This window comes from Acyrthosiphon pisum, chromosome A1 (genome assembly GCF_005508785.2).
Source record: "Acyrthosiphon pisum isolate AL4f chromosome A1, pea_aphid_22Mar2018_4r6ur, whole genome shotgun sequence".
NCBI lineage: Eukaryota > Metazoa > Arthropoda > Insecta > Hemiptera > Aphididae > Acyrthosiphon > Acyrthosiphon pisum.
The window spans coordinates 12,999,712-13,020,585 of NC_042494.1; the positions used below are offsets into that span (position 1 = coordinate 12,999,712).

Here is a 20,874-nt window from a genome sequence, read left to right on the forward strand (position 1 = left end):
TTAGATATTTTTTGGTTACAGAATAACCTACTTACGTGGACCCTTGTTTTAAATTTTTAATCCTTAGCTATAAAAGTCGAACATTTTATACATTTCTAACTACAAAATAATTTTTAAATTATAGATTTAATACAATTTGATAAAATTCAACTTTATAAAAATAATTTTTTAATACTGTAATAACCCAAAAATACGATAAATATAAAAACTACTCCTGTCGATAGTATTTTGTCAATATTTGAACATTAAATGCTTACATATTAGAATGATGAATGTATTAATTTTACAATAATGTATGTTTTTTTTGTGTCTTTTTTGTGTTTTAAAACAAATTAACGTATATACATGATCTTTTTACTGGTTGTTTATATTTGCATTTTCTATACACAATAAAATTTTCAAAATATTTTGATTTTTTTTCAATTGTTTAGGAACATTTTCTGTTTCCAATTATATTAGTCTTTTTTTTCTATGGATATCAATAAAACTTTATTTGTTGGGTAAAAAAGCTTGACAATTTAATACAATGCTCCTACTATACTGTTACAATGACTTTTTAAAAATATTAAATATCCTTAGTTACAGTTTTTATTTATAAGCATTAAAAGTTCAAATATTGACAAAATACGGGAGAATCATCAAAATTAGCAAATTATTTTGAGTTGAAAATTCATAAAAATTTTTCTTTTTAAATCTAAGATTTGAAAACGTAATACAAGATTCTTTATAAGTTTTTCTACCTTTATCAAAAAAAAATAAAAATGTTTACAAGCAAATTAAATTAAATTTTTATGAACGTTTGAAGTTCATATTTTTACAATATTCACTCGATTTTTCATGTAGCGGTTTTGTTATTTTATCGTTATTCAAAAACGAAAAACTGTGTATACATAAAAATTTTACTGAATGTTTATATTTTCATTTTATATACACCATACAATTTTGAAAATATTTTGACTGTTTTTGGGCTGTTTACGGACATTGTCAGTATTCAATTTTTTTAGTTTTTTTTTCTATAAATATCAATACAATTTTATTTGTTGGGTAAAACAGCGTGAAAATTTGATGCAAGGCTTCTGATATATTTGTTATAATAGCAGTTGAAAAATATTAAAAATACATAAGCACAATTTTTTTTTAAGCATTTAAAGTTCAAATTTTGACAAAATTTATCAAATCTAAAATTGAATAATTATTTCAGTTTATTATAGACGAAATTACACATTAAAAAACCTAGAGTAACTATTTTAGTTATTTTATTGTGATTGTATAATATTATTCATGGGTACTTGAAACTTCTAAAGTATACTATTATATATCTGAAAAATTTAAAAAATACATTCACGATTTTTTTTATGAGCATTTAAGTTACAATTTTGACACTATATACATAAAAATCACAAAAACGTGCAAATTATTTTGAGTAAGAAATTCATAAAAAATGTTTATAACACGCATAGCTGGTGAATATAGTTACATTCTTCAACGGAGTACATACCTTTCATTATAATTTAGAATCAAATATCGTAGATTGTAGTATCACTGACACATAATACGCGTGTCGTATGTGAGACATTATTATTATCGGCTATTGTATTATAATATAGTATTTCATATAATAAGAAGTGTTTTAAATGTTCTGTTTATTTTTATGATCTATAATATTTAATTTATTTACTTAAATCTAAATGTAATCTAATAATATATCATCGTTTAAGATATCTAATTAACTGTCAAGATATTATAACTTTTGGTTGGAACTTGGAAGCTAATAAAAACTTAAAACATATCTATTATACTACTATATACAATTGTAAGGGGTTTTCCACGACCGCGCTAACCAAAAAAACTACTGGACCGATTTGGCTGAAATTTGTTATGGTTATACCTGACAGTCTGCTGGAGGTTTTAGTATCATTTTCGTATATAAAAAACAAGTATAAAGCTCTTGAAAAATTAAAATACAAAGCTTATCTAATCCTTATATATATAAAACAACAGGCCTTTTTATGTTCCAATTTTCTGAAGACACTATTTAATATTTTTCCAATTTTTTTCAACGGAGTTGTTCCATATACCTTCTTGACGTGATGACAGTCGCTCGATTTATCAATTTTTTTCAAGTATATGAATTGATAAAATAAAAATATGATATGAATTTCAAGCGTCTACAAAATAAGAAAATTGCTACTTGAGAAATCGAGTGAATATCTAATGTTGTAGAAATTTGAACTACAAACGCTCATAAAAATTTAGTTTGACTTTTTTATGGACATTTTTTTTTTTTGATAAAGGTAAATAAAGAATCTTACATTAAATTTGCAAATCTTAGATTTAAAAATAAACATTTTTAACTCAAAATAATTTGCACATTTTCATGATTCTTACGTAATTTGTCAAGATTTGAACTCTAAATTAAATGCTTATATATTTGAAATATTGACCTCCTCAAGGCACAGCTATTTTCACTTTCCCAACGAAAAGATGAAATATGAAGCATTATTTCGACTATATATCGTGATACGAAGACACAAAAAAAAAACACACATTGTAAAATCAATACATTCATCGTTCCACTCAGAATCTAAAAATAAAACACACATCAATGTAAAATCAATACATTCATCGCTCCGCTCGGAATCTAAAATTATATATCATAATAAATTGTGTATATCATTACAGTAATGTCATACTGTTATTAAAGTATTAATTATATTTAAATATTTAAATGTCATTAATTGTTTTTATAATATTGTTTTACTCAAATCTAAATTTTATGTGATAAAATGGTAATGTACATGTTATTATTATTATTTATATTAATATGAAAATTAATTAAGTGTTTAATCATTACGATATTGCAATGAAAATATATCTATTTCAATGATAATATGGGAGGATTATTCATGAAAAGAATAAAATATTATGTAGCAAAAACTAATATTTAATAGGTATGTGCAGTAAAAATATTATTACTTACTTATTGATGCTTATATTGTTCTCCGTTATAGTTTCAAAAAGTGGTTGTTTCAAAAGCTGTATTGTAATAACTAATGTGATTATAGACTTATTACTGTGTGTTTTGTCAAAGAAAATTGAACCAATTTTTTTGGAAGATATATTTATGATAATACAACATTATTACTTGCGAAATACCACGAGTCATGACAAAATAGAGATGATTTGACAATGGTTGGAATGAAAATTTCAAAAAATGTCAACTGTTCTTTTTGTTACCTATACGTTTTATTTGTAACAAATTATACATCAGCATTTTAAATTGCCCGGCCGTTTTGTCGTTTGTCGTCCATTTTCTCGTTAAGTAGGTTTTTCCGATGGCCCACGCGGACTTCTAGGTATACAATGTGTTGCAAATTCATACGAAGCTGCAATCGCAGCATGATTACTGTTTTTTAATTTTTATACAACACGCTTACACCCGAATAGATTGCGGATTAACATTTGAGAAGAATGTTTTTAAAATTGATAGGTATAACACTATAATGCATTTATATCTATTATCTACAATTCGACAATAAGCTAAAAATTATTTACAGAAATATTGAAAAAAATAAATAAACCAGTCAAATGACCTTCACTCACTTTAATAAAGTTTAAAGTGTGTTTAAACGAACATAATAATACTATGTAAATCTTAATTTAATAATGAGATTAGGCACACGTAACATAAATAATATTTTACATAGGTAGTCATACCTCATAAACGTTTATATTAAAACTGTGGATACATAAAACTAAAAATTGTCTAAGTAATATAATTCAAATAATATGTATAATAAGATTGTATGATTAAGTATTATAATATAATATTAGATCTATTTTAAATGACTATACACATGCGAGACTGAAATAAAAAATAGTTAATAATGTTAGGTATCAATTAAAATTTAATACTAATTTTACTTGGCTTAAAGCCATTTAACTTACCCGTACTCTCTCATTTCTAGGATATTTTGATTTATTTACTTCTTTTTTTTCGGTTTTCTCATTAATAACCAACATGTTTGCATTTGTCCCTTCTTTTTCTACCGATTCATCTTCTAAATTTGAGATTTTTATTCCCGCTACAAAAAAAAATAATATTTAAATGTTTAATTAAACACGTGGTATAGCTATAATATTATAATGATATAAATATTAAGTATTTATTTTTTTTTTTATTATTTGTATATTAAGATGTTCCTAGCCATGGCTATCTACATCTATTGATATTAATTACAAGGTACATTTTTAACAATTTGAATAAGATATATAGTAATAATAATAATAATAATACAGAAAATAATTATATAATAATAATAATATATTAACAACAATAAGTATACAGATATAATAAATAACAAGTTTTTAGCTTATGTTGACGCTACGAGTAGCAACGCTGCTGTATGTGGAGCTGTTAAGCCAGAAATATATTAAGTATTAATTATTAATACCATATTTTTATGGGATGATATTTAATTAAATATTTATTATTACTATTATAGCTGGTCAAACACAAAAAGTACGAAAAATCTTTAATTTACAATACCTATCAGACACAAGCAAACAATATTACAGTAATAAACTGATGAAAAATACTATAAAATGTTAGATTATTTGGCGGGGCTCAACATTTGTTCATTAATAGTTTTTAATTATTGGAACGACAACATACATTTTTAATTTCCTTGTCAGAAACGAAACATTGTTTGTATATGTGGAAGTTTGATTGTATTTCAGGAGGGGAGCTTGAATCTTTTTTTACAAAATTAGAAGTGGGGGCTTTAAAAATTTTTAAATTATTTTGGGGGGGCTATGGCGCCCCAAGTGCCCTCCCCCCAATCGCTGCTTGTGCACTCTACTTTACTTATTGACACTTTACTACTTATAAATCAACTACTTATCAAAATATCAATTTAAAATCAAAATAAAATGTACTCTATTCTAAAAATATATTATATAATTATAATAATATATGAATATAGATAGTTTACTTGGTATCTTATCTTTGAATGATTTTTTATCCTCATTAATTTGTCGATCGATCAAATTTGTGTTAATTTCCTGATATTTTTAATAAAACAAAAAATACTGTACATAATTATCGGGAATAAATTATAGTCGTACCTATATAGGTATATACCGTATATAGCATTACTTTTACGCCGCTTTCTTTGACTATGTTCAATACTTCCGGTTCGTTATCTTTGGCTGGCGTAATCGATGTAAATGGTTCAATATTCTCTTTTCGCTCTTCGATTATCTTTTTCACAACCCTTAATGGAGGCAATGAGTCAGACGATTTTATTTGTTGTAAGCTATTATTAGTGAGTTCGTTGTCGAGGGGCTCGGCGTGAATTAAAGTATGATTTCCTCCACAACTGACCTATAAAAAAAATGTAATACAATCTAATCTCTAGTATATTTCAAATATTTTTTTAATGGATAATAATGAAGAACATACCATCTGTACGTTTAAATTTTTGTCTACGAACGCCAACACGAGCGTTGGAGTTGTTATTTGATTGACGTCTATGCCGAGCTTTCCGTATTTTCCGTCGCCACACATAAATAGTTTGCCACTCGCTGAGATGATAATTAAAAAAATATTCGATTAAAATAGTTATACAATAAAACTACTATGAAATGTAGAGAAGCGTACAACGTTTAGTTACAAAATATTTTAAAAACCATCGACATTGTATAGTGGCTCAATAATAGTGGATTGGAGATCGTGGGACGCCTAATCAGCAGACGATTATTTAGTCGTTTATAATTCTTAAATAATTCGTAACACATGGTAAGTATATCAGTAGTACTTGAACAGTATATACCCTATAGAATACACTATAGATTTAACTGATAGATACATACAATTTGTTCAAAATTCAATTTTTAAAATAGTTTAGCTCAAATAGTCACAATGTTATGTAATTAATAATAATTAAAATAATATTCAGAGAATGTATGGCTTATTCAAGTCAACGTATTGTAGCGTCTGCACACTGTAAGTTTATTAATTTTTTTATTTAGTTTACTATAGTCAGTTTAAAATACAATTAATGTTCTTACTTTTTATAACTTCACACTTGCGAAAAAAAAACTTTAAAACTGGCTCTGCTCTATAAATAATATTGTCTATCCACTGATACTTCTTTCACTATTTGACTTTAACGTATCTATGGGATATGACATATCTTATAAATTTTGTTTGTTATCTTTTGTACCTGTTACATCTTTTTCTTGTGTATTTCTGTTATTCATCTTCATGCCAATTATATTGTTATATCTATTTTGTAATTTATTCCTATTGTTATGATCATTGTACTTTAATTATTAAGGGCCTTGACTGTTTATATTAATAAAATAGTATAAAAAATAATTGATTTCGAGTGCAACTTTCCATTGAGTATACTACTGTAATGAGAAATGACTAATAGATGTGTTAAATTAAATGTGTAATGATTAATTGTATATTTGTAGGTATAGGAAAACGATTTTAAGAGAAGTTCGGATGGATTAGCATCAAAGGATAGTTTTTTTTATATTATAATATTATTTTCTCATTTCTGAATTTGGTAGGTTCAGCTGATTTTTTCCAAATATCGCGTATAACTCGAGGTGCCATAGTAGACTAGGTTCATGGTATGATTGTATGAATAGCTTGAAATTAGTTTAAATATTATTGTGTATAGAAAGAATAATACATTAAGTTTAGGAAATGTCTGAGAGTCTCATTGCTGTGCGTTTTATATTTTCGATTCAATACTCAATTTAATACATATTTAGACTTCAAATGCAAAACAAAAAGTGCTCGATACATATATCCAAGAGACTCCGCAATCGCAACACTGCATATTACGGTATATTAAAAGTACAAAAATACAAAAACGGGTAGACAAATGTTATTTAAATCGAAGCACACCGTATCACCTGTATGGTAAGTAATAAATAATAATACGTGAGTATAAGTTATTTACCGGTAATAAAAGCACTGTGGCTCTGGCCGCACACAATCTGAACGATCGGTTCGTTGGTAATGGGGCAAGGGTACAGATGACCTTGCGATGTGACGTTTCGCAGACCTATTTGTCCACAGTCGTTGTTACCGCAAACGAACACTTTTCCCGCGTCTATAAGTCAGTAAGTATAAGGTTAGTTTGACATTGAAATATTTTATTTCTAAATTATTATAATTATTAAAATAAGCGTTTGTGCGTATAATTTGTGTAGATAGGTATTATTAACGTGTGTTATATTTTATATCGATGTAAGTAGTGCTATATTGTAGTAAATAGTAATGGATGATTTGTGTACGGTCAATAGTGATGATTTTATTTACCGTTCAATGCGATCGTGTGGTTAGCCCCGCAAGAGACTTTTACGATCTTTTCGGTCGTGTCGACCCGGCTCAGTGACCACAGGCCATGGCCAAGTTTTCCATACTCTCTATCACCGCACGTATACAAGTCTCCGATTCCTGAAAACCGTCACAGTTATAATAATATATATATGGCATTAATCGTAATATATTAATAATAAACATAATAGCGAATATAAATTATAATATATGTATAATTAATTAGGATGGGAGCTTGGTAAACTATACCACTATAGCCACTAAGGTAAATGTACGTTAATTTTATCGATATTTTGTATACCGTTCATAAAATTTAGTGATTCCTCATTTCAATTTCGTTTTAATGTAAACAATAACATTGTATTAATAATATTTGGTTCAAAAGTACAAGACGTAGATGTGTAACATATTGATATTATTAAAAATGTAAACTAAGATAATATTAAAATAATATGCATGTTCATATAATATTTAATATATAAATATATTCACTAGACCTACAGTGTTTAGGATATTACGAAATTATCATTATTTATTCAATGCAAATGCCAAAAATTATATTATGGAGTTTAAAATGTATTAAATAAAAATACTACACGAATACTTATAAAAAAAACTTTACGTACATTTACCGAACATTTTTTTAGGGTAAAACTCCCATCGGGCATCATTATTTTAATATATAACAATTGTTGTCATTCCTTCACTTTTTCCGCCCAATAATTGAGTTCAAATTGAGCATCAAAAACAAAATACTTATCTATTCACAATCAACTACATATCCCTACCCTCAAAAAGCTAGCCCACCAACGCTATAACAGTTTTCACAACAAACTTACAAATCACAAAAATCCTCTTATATCCCAACTATCCACTCTAACCGTCCCAGGAAGTAACACTAGAAGGCTAAATAAATATTACTACTGGTGTAGTGTAAATATTATCTGCACGAGTGCAATTATACGACACCATGTGCACTAGTTAAGATAAAGTTTATCTTAATCCGTTGTAGTGTGTGAATATGGCATAACGGAATGCATGGGAGGGTGTTTTAACACCCAAAACATCCCCCTCCCACTGGCTACGTCACCAGTTCGTATAATTTACATATCATATGCTACTATACGTATAGATTGTAAATATTATTTTAAATAATAAAAAAAATAAGTACTATTTTTATCAGGTTCAGACGTGCAGCTAAAACACGAAAGTGTAATACAATAGCCCTCTGAATGTATTATTAATACCCATATTCAATAGTGAGACATACCCAAGTCTCTTTTCCCGCCGCAGCTATAATAATATCGTCTTATAATTTTATAGTGCCATCTGCGATATTTCACGCGTCACCTACGAATCTATAACTGTACTCCACACCATTTATAATGCACCACTTCTGTTGTCTGAACTTTAAATGCGTATAAATAAAAAAAATTAAAAATATTCGATCGAAATTTATGTACAAAAAAACTTCAGTGATATTTTTTAGTACGAGTTGTTTTAAACAATTAAAAATAACACAGGTTTCCATTTAATAGTTGATGGTGCGGTATCAAAAGGAAAATGTCTTACTAGGTATGATTTATTACTTACTCGTGACGAATGCGGTGTGAGTGTGCCCGCATGATACGTACAAGACGGGCAGGGCGATCGGCACGATGGTCGGCACACTGACGTTGACCGAATCGTCGTCCATCGAGTTGAGTCCCAATTGTCTGTCGCTGTTCGATCCCCAGACATAAACGTCGCCGTTTTCTGATGGGTACCGAAGACGAGAACAAAAATACGGTTTTCTGTTAGAGAACGATATCTAGTACCATTCTTAGGAGGACTCAATCACGGGAGAGACCTATTATCGGCCTCTTGTAGTTACGGTTTTCGAATACATTATAATACTCACTGTGGGTAGTAATAATGTATATGGGAATCTTAATAAGTTTTAGAAATGAGCTTTGAAATCACTTTTAGGATTTAGTTTTTTGGGCGGGAGATCTAAGTGCATAATGGTACCCATAGGATTTAATAATCCAACTGGAAATCGCATACGCCTATATAGGAATGGGGACTGATAACGAAGATACATCCGGGCTCCAGCTACATCCATGATCAATACAGTGAGAGAGACAAAGGATCTTAACAACAAGGATAACAAAGCGTTTAGAAAAAGATAGCATAGACACAGGTATTATATGCACAGGGTTTTGACTATTTATCTCTTTCTAACAATGTTTGGAACCGTATGACAATAATATGGTGCACAGTCCATATATATTATTATGTCTATAGATCAAATCCACCTATGCGGCGATATATATGTATATATCTAATTGTACTATTATAATTATGCAAAACAATTAAGACCTAAGAGGGCCGCCGTGTGATACGATCCAGCGGATAATTGAATGATATTCTTATCGTTGAAACGGGTGACTTCGATGGGCACATCGCTGTGGGTCACGTCCGCCACCGATTGTCCTAGTTGGCCGTCGCTGTTATCGCCAAATCCGTAAACGATGTTATTCTCTGACGAGCAAAAAGATAACAGTTCTCACAATGCAAAACCAATTAAAGACTATCATTATGATACACATATTTAATAGATAATATATATTATTATTATTATTAAGAGGACGCTACCCATACATTTGTTGTCTCCGTCCTACACACGCACGACATCGTAAATTCTCGTTAACTAGTTTCAATAGTGTGCTGTTAGTTTTGATATTAGAGTGAATTGACCTATTATAAAAAATTTCGGTACGAACATAATTTATGATTTAACGTTGCCGAATTTTCAAAATTTTCATTTTCAAGCAAGATATGGGTATGTGAAATATCAAAAATTACAAATGCTCATAACTCGCTTGAAAATTAAAATATCAAATAAAAGCCAACGTTTAAGCACAGATAATGTTATTATCTAAAAATGTATAATTGGTCAAATTACTCTAATATCATAACTAACAGCACACTATTGAAACTAGTGAACGAATATCTGCTATGTCGTACGTGTGTAAGACGGAGAAAACAAATGCGTGGGTAGCATCCTCTTAATCATCGTAGTATTTAAACTAAAACAACACTATTTTAACACTAAAAATGCTAAATATGCTGTGACTTGAAAACATTATTTCTGGTAATTCATATTGTTCTCCCATTATCTGGTGCTTATTATATTTAACTGATTGTCTTAATATGTAGAGTAAATATATATATTGTACTATAAAGTCTATCGTTTACGACTTTATATATTGGCTGGTAAACGTTTATATTGGCCTACATAAACGTAGATATGAAATATTTTTTTAAAATGACTAAATTAATATAAAATATTAAATTAAAATATTTTTGACTATTATCAAGTTGATCTCAAATATAAGTTAATAAATAGTTTAATTATTTTAAAAAACTGCACTTAAAAAATATCTCAAAAACCTCAGTTAATTTTTTTTTTAGAGGCATTTAAATTTTTAAGGTCAATGAATTTTTTAATTTTATGACGTTATTTATTTTTAGATTTCTCATAATAGAATTTGTAAATTCATAGATAGGTATAACGACATAATATTTTATTATTTTAATATAAGGTTACACAACTTGCAGCATCTTCCTGTATAATACAATATATATTACCTACCTATAATATACAATTGCAAAAAAAAAAAATGCAATGTACAAACAAAAGTTAAATACTTTGAATATAATTTAAACTTCAAAGTATAAACAATTATATTACATTTTGTACTCATCAAAACATAGAAACAGTACTTAATTCCACGTCAAGCATATTATTATGTTATAATAATAAACGTATTAGTATTAAGCAGTCACAAACTTTGATGAAATACAATAGTGTTTGTATGCGATAAAAACAACTACAGCCAAATTGGTTCACTAAGTGTCACGGTTGTAGGTCATCTGCGTACGTACAAATAACAAAAAGCTTTGTCCGGTGGATATTATTTATATGATATGACTAATATTTCTAAACATATATCTACTGCGGTCACCCATCCGAGGTCTCGACGTCATGTACGTTTTGGCATTATTAACTTTGCTTTAAAATTAGTTTATTGCGTTCGTCTGTTTTAAAATAAATAACAATGATTTGGGAATTTCTTAAAACCAAACAATGCGTTTTAGACGCTAAACATAATTCATTAAAATATGAGAGAAATAGAGTTGGATAGGATATTATATTATAATAAAATGATTACTTTAGTGCAGGAAAGATCCTCGTAAAATATAAATACAGTGAATACCAATTGATGTGAAAATATGATTTATAGAACCAACCGTTTATTGGAATAAAAAAAACCCAAACCAAATCTTGTGTTTCTAATTATTGTTAATTTAAACTTTTATTAGAATCACTGTTCACCGGATAATTAAATCACTTTTAATCGATTTTATATTTTTTTGGCTTTATAAATTGATTTAGCTATATAACCAACTGACGGAATACAATTAAATTGTATTTTTGACCTTACGTCCTAAGTCCTTACAGTGTATCATTGTTTGTCGTTTCGTTCAGTATATAGTTGTAATTCGTGTTGTTCAAACGGAAAGATTTATCAATCAAAAACAATTGCTTATTCGTTTTGATAAGTTGAAAACACGGTTACAAAGAGAAGCGACATTATTTCTGAAAGTTCCACATAAAAAATATTTTTATTATTTTTGTACCTAATTATATTTTTATTGTAAGTACTAAGTAGGGTAGGTATACAATATTTAAAAAAATTATTATAATCAAAATAACCTGCACCAATATGATCACATTAAACGGAACTCACTGTAAAATTAAATCTACGTAATCAATGGAAAAATGTATATGAACTTAAAAAACTATTAAGAGCGGGGCTACATTTTCTAAAATTTCTTCAAAATCGTACGCAGGTTAACTTTGCAAAGAAAATTTAGAACAATTTTATTTTTTTATAAATATCTGCAAACAAAAAATATATTGCTATCAAACCAGCACATTTCTATTGCTTCGTTATTAAAAAATAACCGTTTGATGTTAAATTTAAATACTTTTATGTACTTTGAATAATACATTGAAGTCTCATATTTATATTCTATATTTGTACACCAAAGAAAATATTAAAATTAAAAAATAAATATAGCAATTTGAAGGTAGTATTATTATACGTACCTATGTATAGTTTCAACCAGAATGCATAGATATTACGCATATTTTACTATTTTAGTTTATAAATTTGTGTCTTAACTTTTTCCTTCGATACATTCTTCAACTTTTTTATGTTTTAAATTATTTTTTTATGTTCAGTGCGTGCTTAGTTAAAGCTACGTAACAAATACTAACAATCAATTAATATTAATACAAATTACCTGTTGAAACAATTGTGTGTGACCGTCCACAAGCTATATGCTTCACCTTATCTGGTTTTAAACCTACAAAAATATTCTTAATTAGGTATATTCATTGTTCTGACGAATACTTACGAGTCCATACTTTTAACACAATTAGGCTTGTAGACATTTTCCGTATGCCCTAGGCCAAGTTGTCCGAAACTATTTTTTCCAAAACAAAATACTCTTCCGTTTTCTAAAAAACAAGTTTTTAATCACATAATATAATATGACAACAAAATACTATGAGCATTTATTCTATCAATAATAATGTATGTGCGTGTGTCTTTTTTGCGTAGTCATATATATTTTTAATAATTATTAATTCATCGCTATCACGCGATCATATTTATCTTGTGGAGTAAAAAAATGAGTAATCAAATATATTGATTAAAAAATTGCGTTTTTAAAACGTGGTAACTAATAACATACAATTTAATTTATTAACGATATCTAAGACCTTAAAGTTTAAGAGTGTATATGATTTTAGATGTATAATAGTATATTTTGCTTAACTTCGAAAATAATATATTATGTCGAAAATATGACATATAGGATTATAGGATTATATCACATGTAATTAAAATAACGTAAGCCTTTCGTGCATCATACTTGAAATATTTTGTATAAATCTTTAAAATGTATTGTATTTCAGAAACGACAATAACCTTAGCAGTTGAGGCGTATATATAAATAAAAAATAAATACATAATATAATGTATATAATACACATTATACTGTACACTTGTGTATAGTTAATTAATTAATATTGTAACAGACTCCCTACTCACACCACAGGCTATTCCTTATGGGGAGTAAGTGTCAACTTTGAATGTTAATTTTAAATGTAAATAATATTATTATGAGGAAGTTGAAATATATATTATTATTATATTATAACCACTATATTCTATTTTGCCGGTCCGTGATTTTAAAATCTATAGACTATAACAATATAATATTATGGGGGACGGAGGGGCCGAGTGGATTAACGCGTCGGTTGCTCCGCACACCGACGCCGGTTCGAATCCGGCTGCTGGTGGCATTTTTCTTCGGGCAAGTCACAGTGTTCGGAGAGAAGTGCCGCCATCCCCCACCCGGGCATGGCAGATACCTACGGGTGCCCACTAAGAAATCTGCCAAACTATCAAACACACGTGTTTAAAACTTACAGTACCCTCCCCCACAGTTAAAAACCACCCAATGGCCTAAGTTGCCACAGGTTAATTAATTTAAAAAAATATATATATATAATTATAATATTATGTCTAAAATAATAGGCACGTTTGTGTTTTGAATAATTGTATTCACTATTATTTATTCTCAATATTTGCATATTCAACCTGCAAGTGTTTTATTTAAAACACCACACGCTCAAAGCTTTGTATATAAGTAAAAGTAGATTTCAATACTTCGGTTATAATTCATGAGGATTTAATGGCCCTATGTGAATGCGATAATCTCAACATTCACACAGCGACGCTTAATAAATATTAATTATTCAGGTATCGATTAAGAGAGCCACACGTACAGTTTAAAATATACTCTGTACATGAAAACGATGTACCTATGGATAAACAAACAAAAGTACACGATACGAATCCTTTTGAAAATCGAAAACTATACCTAATATAGTATAATGGTCATTCCAGTGATGTTATCAGGAATTTTCGATGGTGGGAGGGTAGTGGATAATTTCTAGGAACATAATATGTAGGAGGGCTATCAGCATACAAAAATCGGGTGCGTAAAAAACGGTCAATGGCGGGGGGGACTTAAACCCCATGACCTCCCCGTGAGTACGCCCATGATGGTCAGGGATCATATTATAAGTTTCTAACATATAATAATATATTCATTTTTTACGAACTTCATTAGGTTTAAACATTTTGAGTAGAGTGAATCTTCGAGTTAGGAAAATTATACGGTTGAAAGTTGGGCGATCAGTGATAGTCATAGTTATTATTATAAAAATATGATATTTATACATAATATACAGTAGTAGAATTCATATTTATATAGTAAACATATTTTAACCATGTATAGTAGATAATATGTTATAATTATAGTATTACGTGTTTATATAAATACTAGGTAGCTACCTATTAATCCTGCACATGCCGTTATCCTTGACAAATGAAATAATGCCTGTGGATTTATTCTGTTTCAAACTCTATAGTTAAGGGGGCTGCAGCAGATGAAAAAAAGTGACTTTTAGACCAATAAGCTAGACAAAACTGGAAGAATTTGGTTTGACAGGTTTTAATTTTGAAAACGAATTATGATTGATCAACAAGTTTACTAGGGAATGATCGAGGCGATTTTGAATATTTTTTTTTTTCAGCTGTGATATCCAAGAATAAAAATATCGAAAAAATATGATATTTTTGTTACATTATTCATCATGAAACTAACAATTATTGGAATATTCAAAATCGCCTCGATCATCCCCTAGTTAACTTGTTGATCAATCATAATCCGTTTTCAAAATTAAAATCTGTCAAACCAAATTCTTCCAGTTTTGTCAAGCTAATTGGTTTAAAAGTCACTCTTTTTCATTGACTGGAGCCCTTCCAGCCCCGTTAAGGTTTATTTTATGATACGGAATTTTAATATATTGAAAAACATTATAACAAACAAAATTAATGTTTAGATTGGTAAAATCTACATTAGTTTTGACTTTTGACAAAACCGGCTGCAGCCCCCTTAAGTGTTTACTACAATTAATATTTTGAACATAGTCATTTGGGTGGTTTTGTCCGAATTTAAAATATAAAAACATAAACATAAAAAATATTCGTTTTGTAAGCCAACAAATCCCTGTGCGTGAGCCTGTTTTCAAAATACGAATTCTGGAAAATCCTTTTTAGTGCACCCCTACATGGTGATATGAAGGCTAACTATCGTAGTCTTGGATGGACGTAAGCTAGTACATATTATTCTTTTGGACGTACAGATATAGTATACATGATGAACCATATAAATATATATAAGTTAACATTCATTATTTCAAAAAGTTTTCACTTTTTTTTAAATTTATTTCGTTATTTTTTTTAAGTTTTTACTTTTTTAAATGATAATATACATTTTTAATTTCATATTCCGAAAAAAAATATTTGTTGAAGTACTTAAATACATATGGGGATGGCAAATCGATACATTTGCGTATTGTATTTTGAATTCTTTGAAATTTAAAAATTGTATGTAATATCTAGTACCTTACTAGGTACCTTCTTCTTTAGCGTTTTAGTTTTAACCTTTAGTGTCTTAAAGTTTAGATGACTGGAGTACCTATAGTGAATCAACATTTTGCGGTGTACTCTTGTGCGAGTGATCCCTTCGGAATATGAAATTAAAATGATTGTTCTTAATCAAATAAGTAAAAGCTGAAAACGATAAAAAAATATTGCTTTGCAATGACAACAAACTATGTAAAAAAATATGTTCAAAAAAGTTGTAATTTTGACATTTTAATTGATTATCTTGTACCTATATAATATGCAGATTGAACGACGGTGGACATACCTAATTGTGTCTCGCATCATTATGTATATTATTTATTTCTTAGATACCTATAACATTTTTACGAAAACAAAAATATTTGCGAATAAATTGTTTGGCACCCGAAATGGCGAAATCTTACTGCAGACAATTCCAGAGTGTTCTTCGCCGCAACTGATTTCGATTACTGGATCATTTCTGATGAAAAAGTGACTTGGAATGTTGTCTGCAAAACTACTTTTTCCATACGTGAAAACAGCTCCGGTTTCTGAAATCCGATTTCAATTTCACATTATAACTTTATGACACAAAGTAAATAATTCAGTTTCCCTATACAGTGGGATGAATAAAAAACCTCCGATGACACATGCGCTTAAACGTACACTACCCCTAAAGTCGTGTGTAACATAATTTTATTTTAACGCTTCCAGTGTTATTATTATAATGTTTGCCAGTATTAGGAATTAATAACGTTAAATATAATAAATTATAAGGCATGCGATATTAGAGTAAGTAAGTATAATATATTTGTTAACTGGTTACGCGGTAAGGTCGAGGAACCAAAACGACACACGGTAGGAATTCGTGAAGTCGTTTTTAAATTGAGTTTCTGAAGTTTACCGACCTGTTTTATAATTCTATTGTAATCATGACGTTTACTCGTTATTTTTCATTTATTTATTTTATTTAATACAAAACGATGGACATTACATAATAATAATATTACGTATTCTGCTACTTCCCGTTCGACGTTTTATAGGTACCTACATTTGTATGTTATGTACTAAACAAATATTATATTTAATGAAAATATTGATTTTTAATAAAATATATTTACGTTCAAAGTTTAATTTATTTTATACCTATAATTATGGTTATACTCGACTTTATAACGTAGGTATATAAAATATTGATTTAATCACTTGTAATTTAAGTGAAAAACAAAAATAATTCTCGTTAAATGTGATGATGTATTTAAGTATTTTATTATCGTAGTTAAACCATACTTAATTAAAAATAAAAAAAATTACAAATGTGCAAACAAAACTAAAATTTTTCGATTTTTTGCTCTACCGCAAAAAAATAGATATAATCTTTGTAGGCATATAAAAAATTGTTCTCACAAAAGATTAAAATTAATTTACTCAATCATTACGAATGTACCTATTAATATACTCAACAACAACCAATTAACAATTATTGCACAGCCTTAATTATGTTTCGATTTGTCTATAATAAAAGTATTCATTTACGGATTAATGTTTCAGTACTGTTTAAAAATCAGCCACATCAAATCTCCCGAACGTCTAAGCATGCAGGTTAGCATATTATAATATGACGTATAATAATATGTAACTCACATATAGGGATATGAAATATGTGAGACACGTCAAAAAAGTGGTGAGATGGCATACCTCCCTTCGACCCACTGCATACTAACGATATTGTAATTATTATCATAAATGAGATCATAAATAATCGTCGCAGGTTTCGACAAGGTGTATCAATTATTATTATTATTATTATTATTATTAATAATCCGTCGTTATTGGCATCTCGTAACTCGCGGATTTCAAGCAACTCTTATGGAATAGGTGCATAATAATATTATTCGATTGCGACGGACGAGTCGCATAGTATCGTACAAATTCGATCGGTCGTGTTTATGCGATAATTATAGTACACACACAATATGCAGAGCTGCTGCCTTACCCGGTATCACGTCTTCTTCGGACATGTCGATGGCCCGCGATTTTCCGCACTAAAAATTTTCCGGAACAAAATCCGTGCGGACACGAACGAAGCGTGGCGATCTATAGGCAACCAGAAACGTACCGCACATTGTGTTTACGGTAGTTACACACGTGGTTGCCAAGCGAATGTATGCCTACGCCTAAACATCACAACAACTATATAATAATACTTACCAGCCCATATACCACCCCTCGGGCAACAGTTATTCGACAGAAATACGCACCGATGCACATAATATTATTTGTAATTCGTACAAACAATATATTATAATATATGGATTGGCGTCGAAGTATATTATACAGGGTGTAACAGAAAGACCTGAAAGATGACAGATTTGTTTTAATCAATATTTTTAATTTTTTTTTTTTATAATTTATAGTTACTTGCGCCGCTACACGTACCAATAGTATAAAAAAAAATATTTTTATTTTTTGATAGGTACCTACTTTAAAATTGAATTAAAATTTTTTTTGGATGAATTCAAATTAGCCAATTTGTGAATCTGATCATAAGAACAATTTTGATGATAAAAACATTTATCTAAGGCAAATAGTTCATTTTTTAGAATTTTTTAAAATATCAATATTGTTTTGATTAAATTAATTCGGAACGTATAATAGCTCTTTTCAAAATATTATTTTTGGGAATTTGCTGACATGAGTATATTTCTTAAGTTATTTACTAATCATCTAATTTTAACAATTTTTGTCATACGTTTAAGTAGAATCATTTTATATATTTTGTTAGGTCTTCCACTCTTCCTGTCACACCTCACACCCTGTATATTATACAAAATATAACATGAAAACGTACCTAAAAAATGACTAAAATAACCCTAAAGACCTAGATAAAAGTACAAGTATGTACAATTATATATGTGAACATACAGGTTGTCCTAATGTAAAATTCACCAATTTCTTAACTCGACATTTCGGCGACCAAGCAGCGGTGTAAATGTATTTAAAATTAAATATATGTTGACACGATATACAAATTATAGAGATGCCTATACTACCTTCTATAGTATAGTACCTGTCATAAAACACCCTTTTTGATTGAATGAGTAGATACATATTATTGTTTCAGTGGTTCCCAACCTATTTTGGATTCGCCGTGCCATCCTGTTTATTTTATTTTATGAGTAGGTACAACTGTTAATTAGTAGATAATTATTGTTCTACTCTCGTTATGTAAAAGCAAACGTTGGAAAATTAATTAAAAATAATAACTTTTGTTTTAGACTGTTAAGACAAGTTAAATCAACGTTGAGAACCTTAAGTTATAATTTAACAATCAACAGACATTATATTTAACTCTGAAAATGTAAGCCTAATGCAGAGAAATATATAAATTTAATACAGTATGGACTATAGGGACCTATCTATTAAAAATACAATAATTATTTTTTCAATAACCACCTAGCTCACACTTAATAGTAAACAGGTAACAACTGTTTTGCGCGGGACAATAATAACTATGCTCCCTCTGTATTTATAGTATAACTACCAAAATTTCACAACGCATAGGGAAGAACTTTGTCTGTGTCGTAGCGTTTTTATTATTTGGATAACATAAATACAATTAAAGTTATTATTAGTCTGAGAACATTAGATTTTTTTTGTTTGTTTCGTTTAATTATTAAAAATTATTGATAAGTGCTATCAAAAAAATTAAAACTCTATAGCACAGACAAAGTTCTTCTTTATGTGTTGTGGAATATTGGTAATTCTACTATAAATACAGAGGGAGTTAAGTTATCCCACGCAAAACAGTTTTTCCTATGTTGTGGCGTCCTCTTAACGCCTTTGCATGACATAACTCATAAGTAAATAAACTGATACAAATAAATGTATTAAATACATTAATGTGTTTAATATGGAAACTGATGAGTTTTGATCCGATGAGACAAAATACTTAAATATCTTTAAAACTAAAGTGAATAATTGAAAAAAAACAACAGATAGGTAAAATCATATTCATAAAATATAGTATAATCAATGGTAACATCTTAGGATCCTATTCTGCTCCAAAGGTACGTAGGGCGTAATCAATATATTGTTATAAAGTGTCAGAGTTTCCGGGGGATTTTTAAAATTCGACAAGTTTAGTGGTTGGTACTTAATAGTGTTGTTAATGTTAATATTAACTCAAGTTAATTGTCGTTGATCAACAACTTGTTTTAATTTACTAGCTTGACAACCAAACACCTTTTAAATAGTTACCTACTCTGGCAGTTTTGTAAACAATAATGTAAAACTAAGCAACTCGTCCTAAAAACAAATAAGTTACTACTTAATTAATACTGCGTTAGTTTTTGATAGAAAAACATTTTTAGTATATAATAAAATAAATCAATATTAGAAGGTTTCTTGAAATTAATGACGATGTGTTCTAGAAAACCACCACTAGATGAACAAATACATGCATTACAGGAAGCGGCTAGATTTTTATCTTTCTATCCGGCAGAGAGCGACGAGGAAGATACCGATGATCATAATATTCCAGAAGTAAAAAATTGAATTATATAACATCATAACTCTATGTCTCTATAGCCTTTTTAGTTTTTAGGTCTTAATTCTGTTACTTAATGATTTTTTTTTTTATCTTAAAAACTATCCAAAGACAAATGCCATTGAGTCGATCTAGCCGTACCTACCTATAGTCAGTGTTCGGACTTATCTAGATAAATTTATCTAGATGAATATCTAGATAATTGTTTGTTCATCTTTTATCTTATCTAGATAAATAGTTACATGGTATCTAAGCGTTCATCTTAGATATTTTTTTTACTAATCTAAATAAATTCATCTAGATACATTTTTTATTGATAAAAATCGCGAAATTGTACTAAATTTTTTAAATATTTATACAGATTCACAAAC

At 28.7% G+C, this 20,874-nt stretch overlaps 1 protein-coding gene across 2 annotated transcripts; it reads right to left on the reverse strand.

Moving 5' to 3' along the window:
• Positions 1 to 3,694: 3,694 nt before the first annotated feature.
• Positions 3,695 to 18,164, reverse strand: LOC100572736 (X-linked retinitis pigmentosa GTPase regulator). Of its 2 annotated transcripts, none has more exons than XM_016803767.2 (13): positions 17,951 to 18,164; positions 16,380 to 16,505; positions 12,840 to 12,932; positions 12,716 to 12,778; positions 9,722 to 9,883; positions 8,954 to 9,115; positions 7,343 to 7,480; positions 6,981 to 7,133; positions 5,465 to 5,586; positions 5,144 to 5,386; positions 4,995 to 5,064; positions 3,949 to 4,085; positions 3,695 to 3,865 (listed from the first exon to the last, which is right to left on the reverse strand). In XM_016803767.2, the coding sequence occupies exons 1-13, from the start codon at positions 17,973 to 17,975 to the stop codon at positions 3,842 to 3,844; spliced, it is 1,518 nt and encodes a 505-aa protein (XP_016659256.1). In that variant the 5' UTR covers positions 17,976 to 18,164; the 3' UTR covers positions 3,695 to 3,841. The 2 variants fall into 2 exon arrangements, with proteins under 2 accessions (XP_016659256.1, XP_008182284.1); XM_008184062.3 differs by having other exon boundaries at positions 3,763 to 3,865; positions 5,159 to 5,386.
• Positions 18,165 to 20,874: the final 2,710 nt, after the last annotated feature.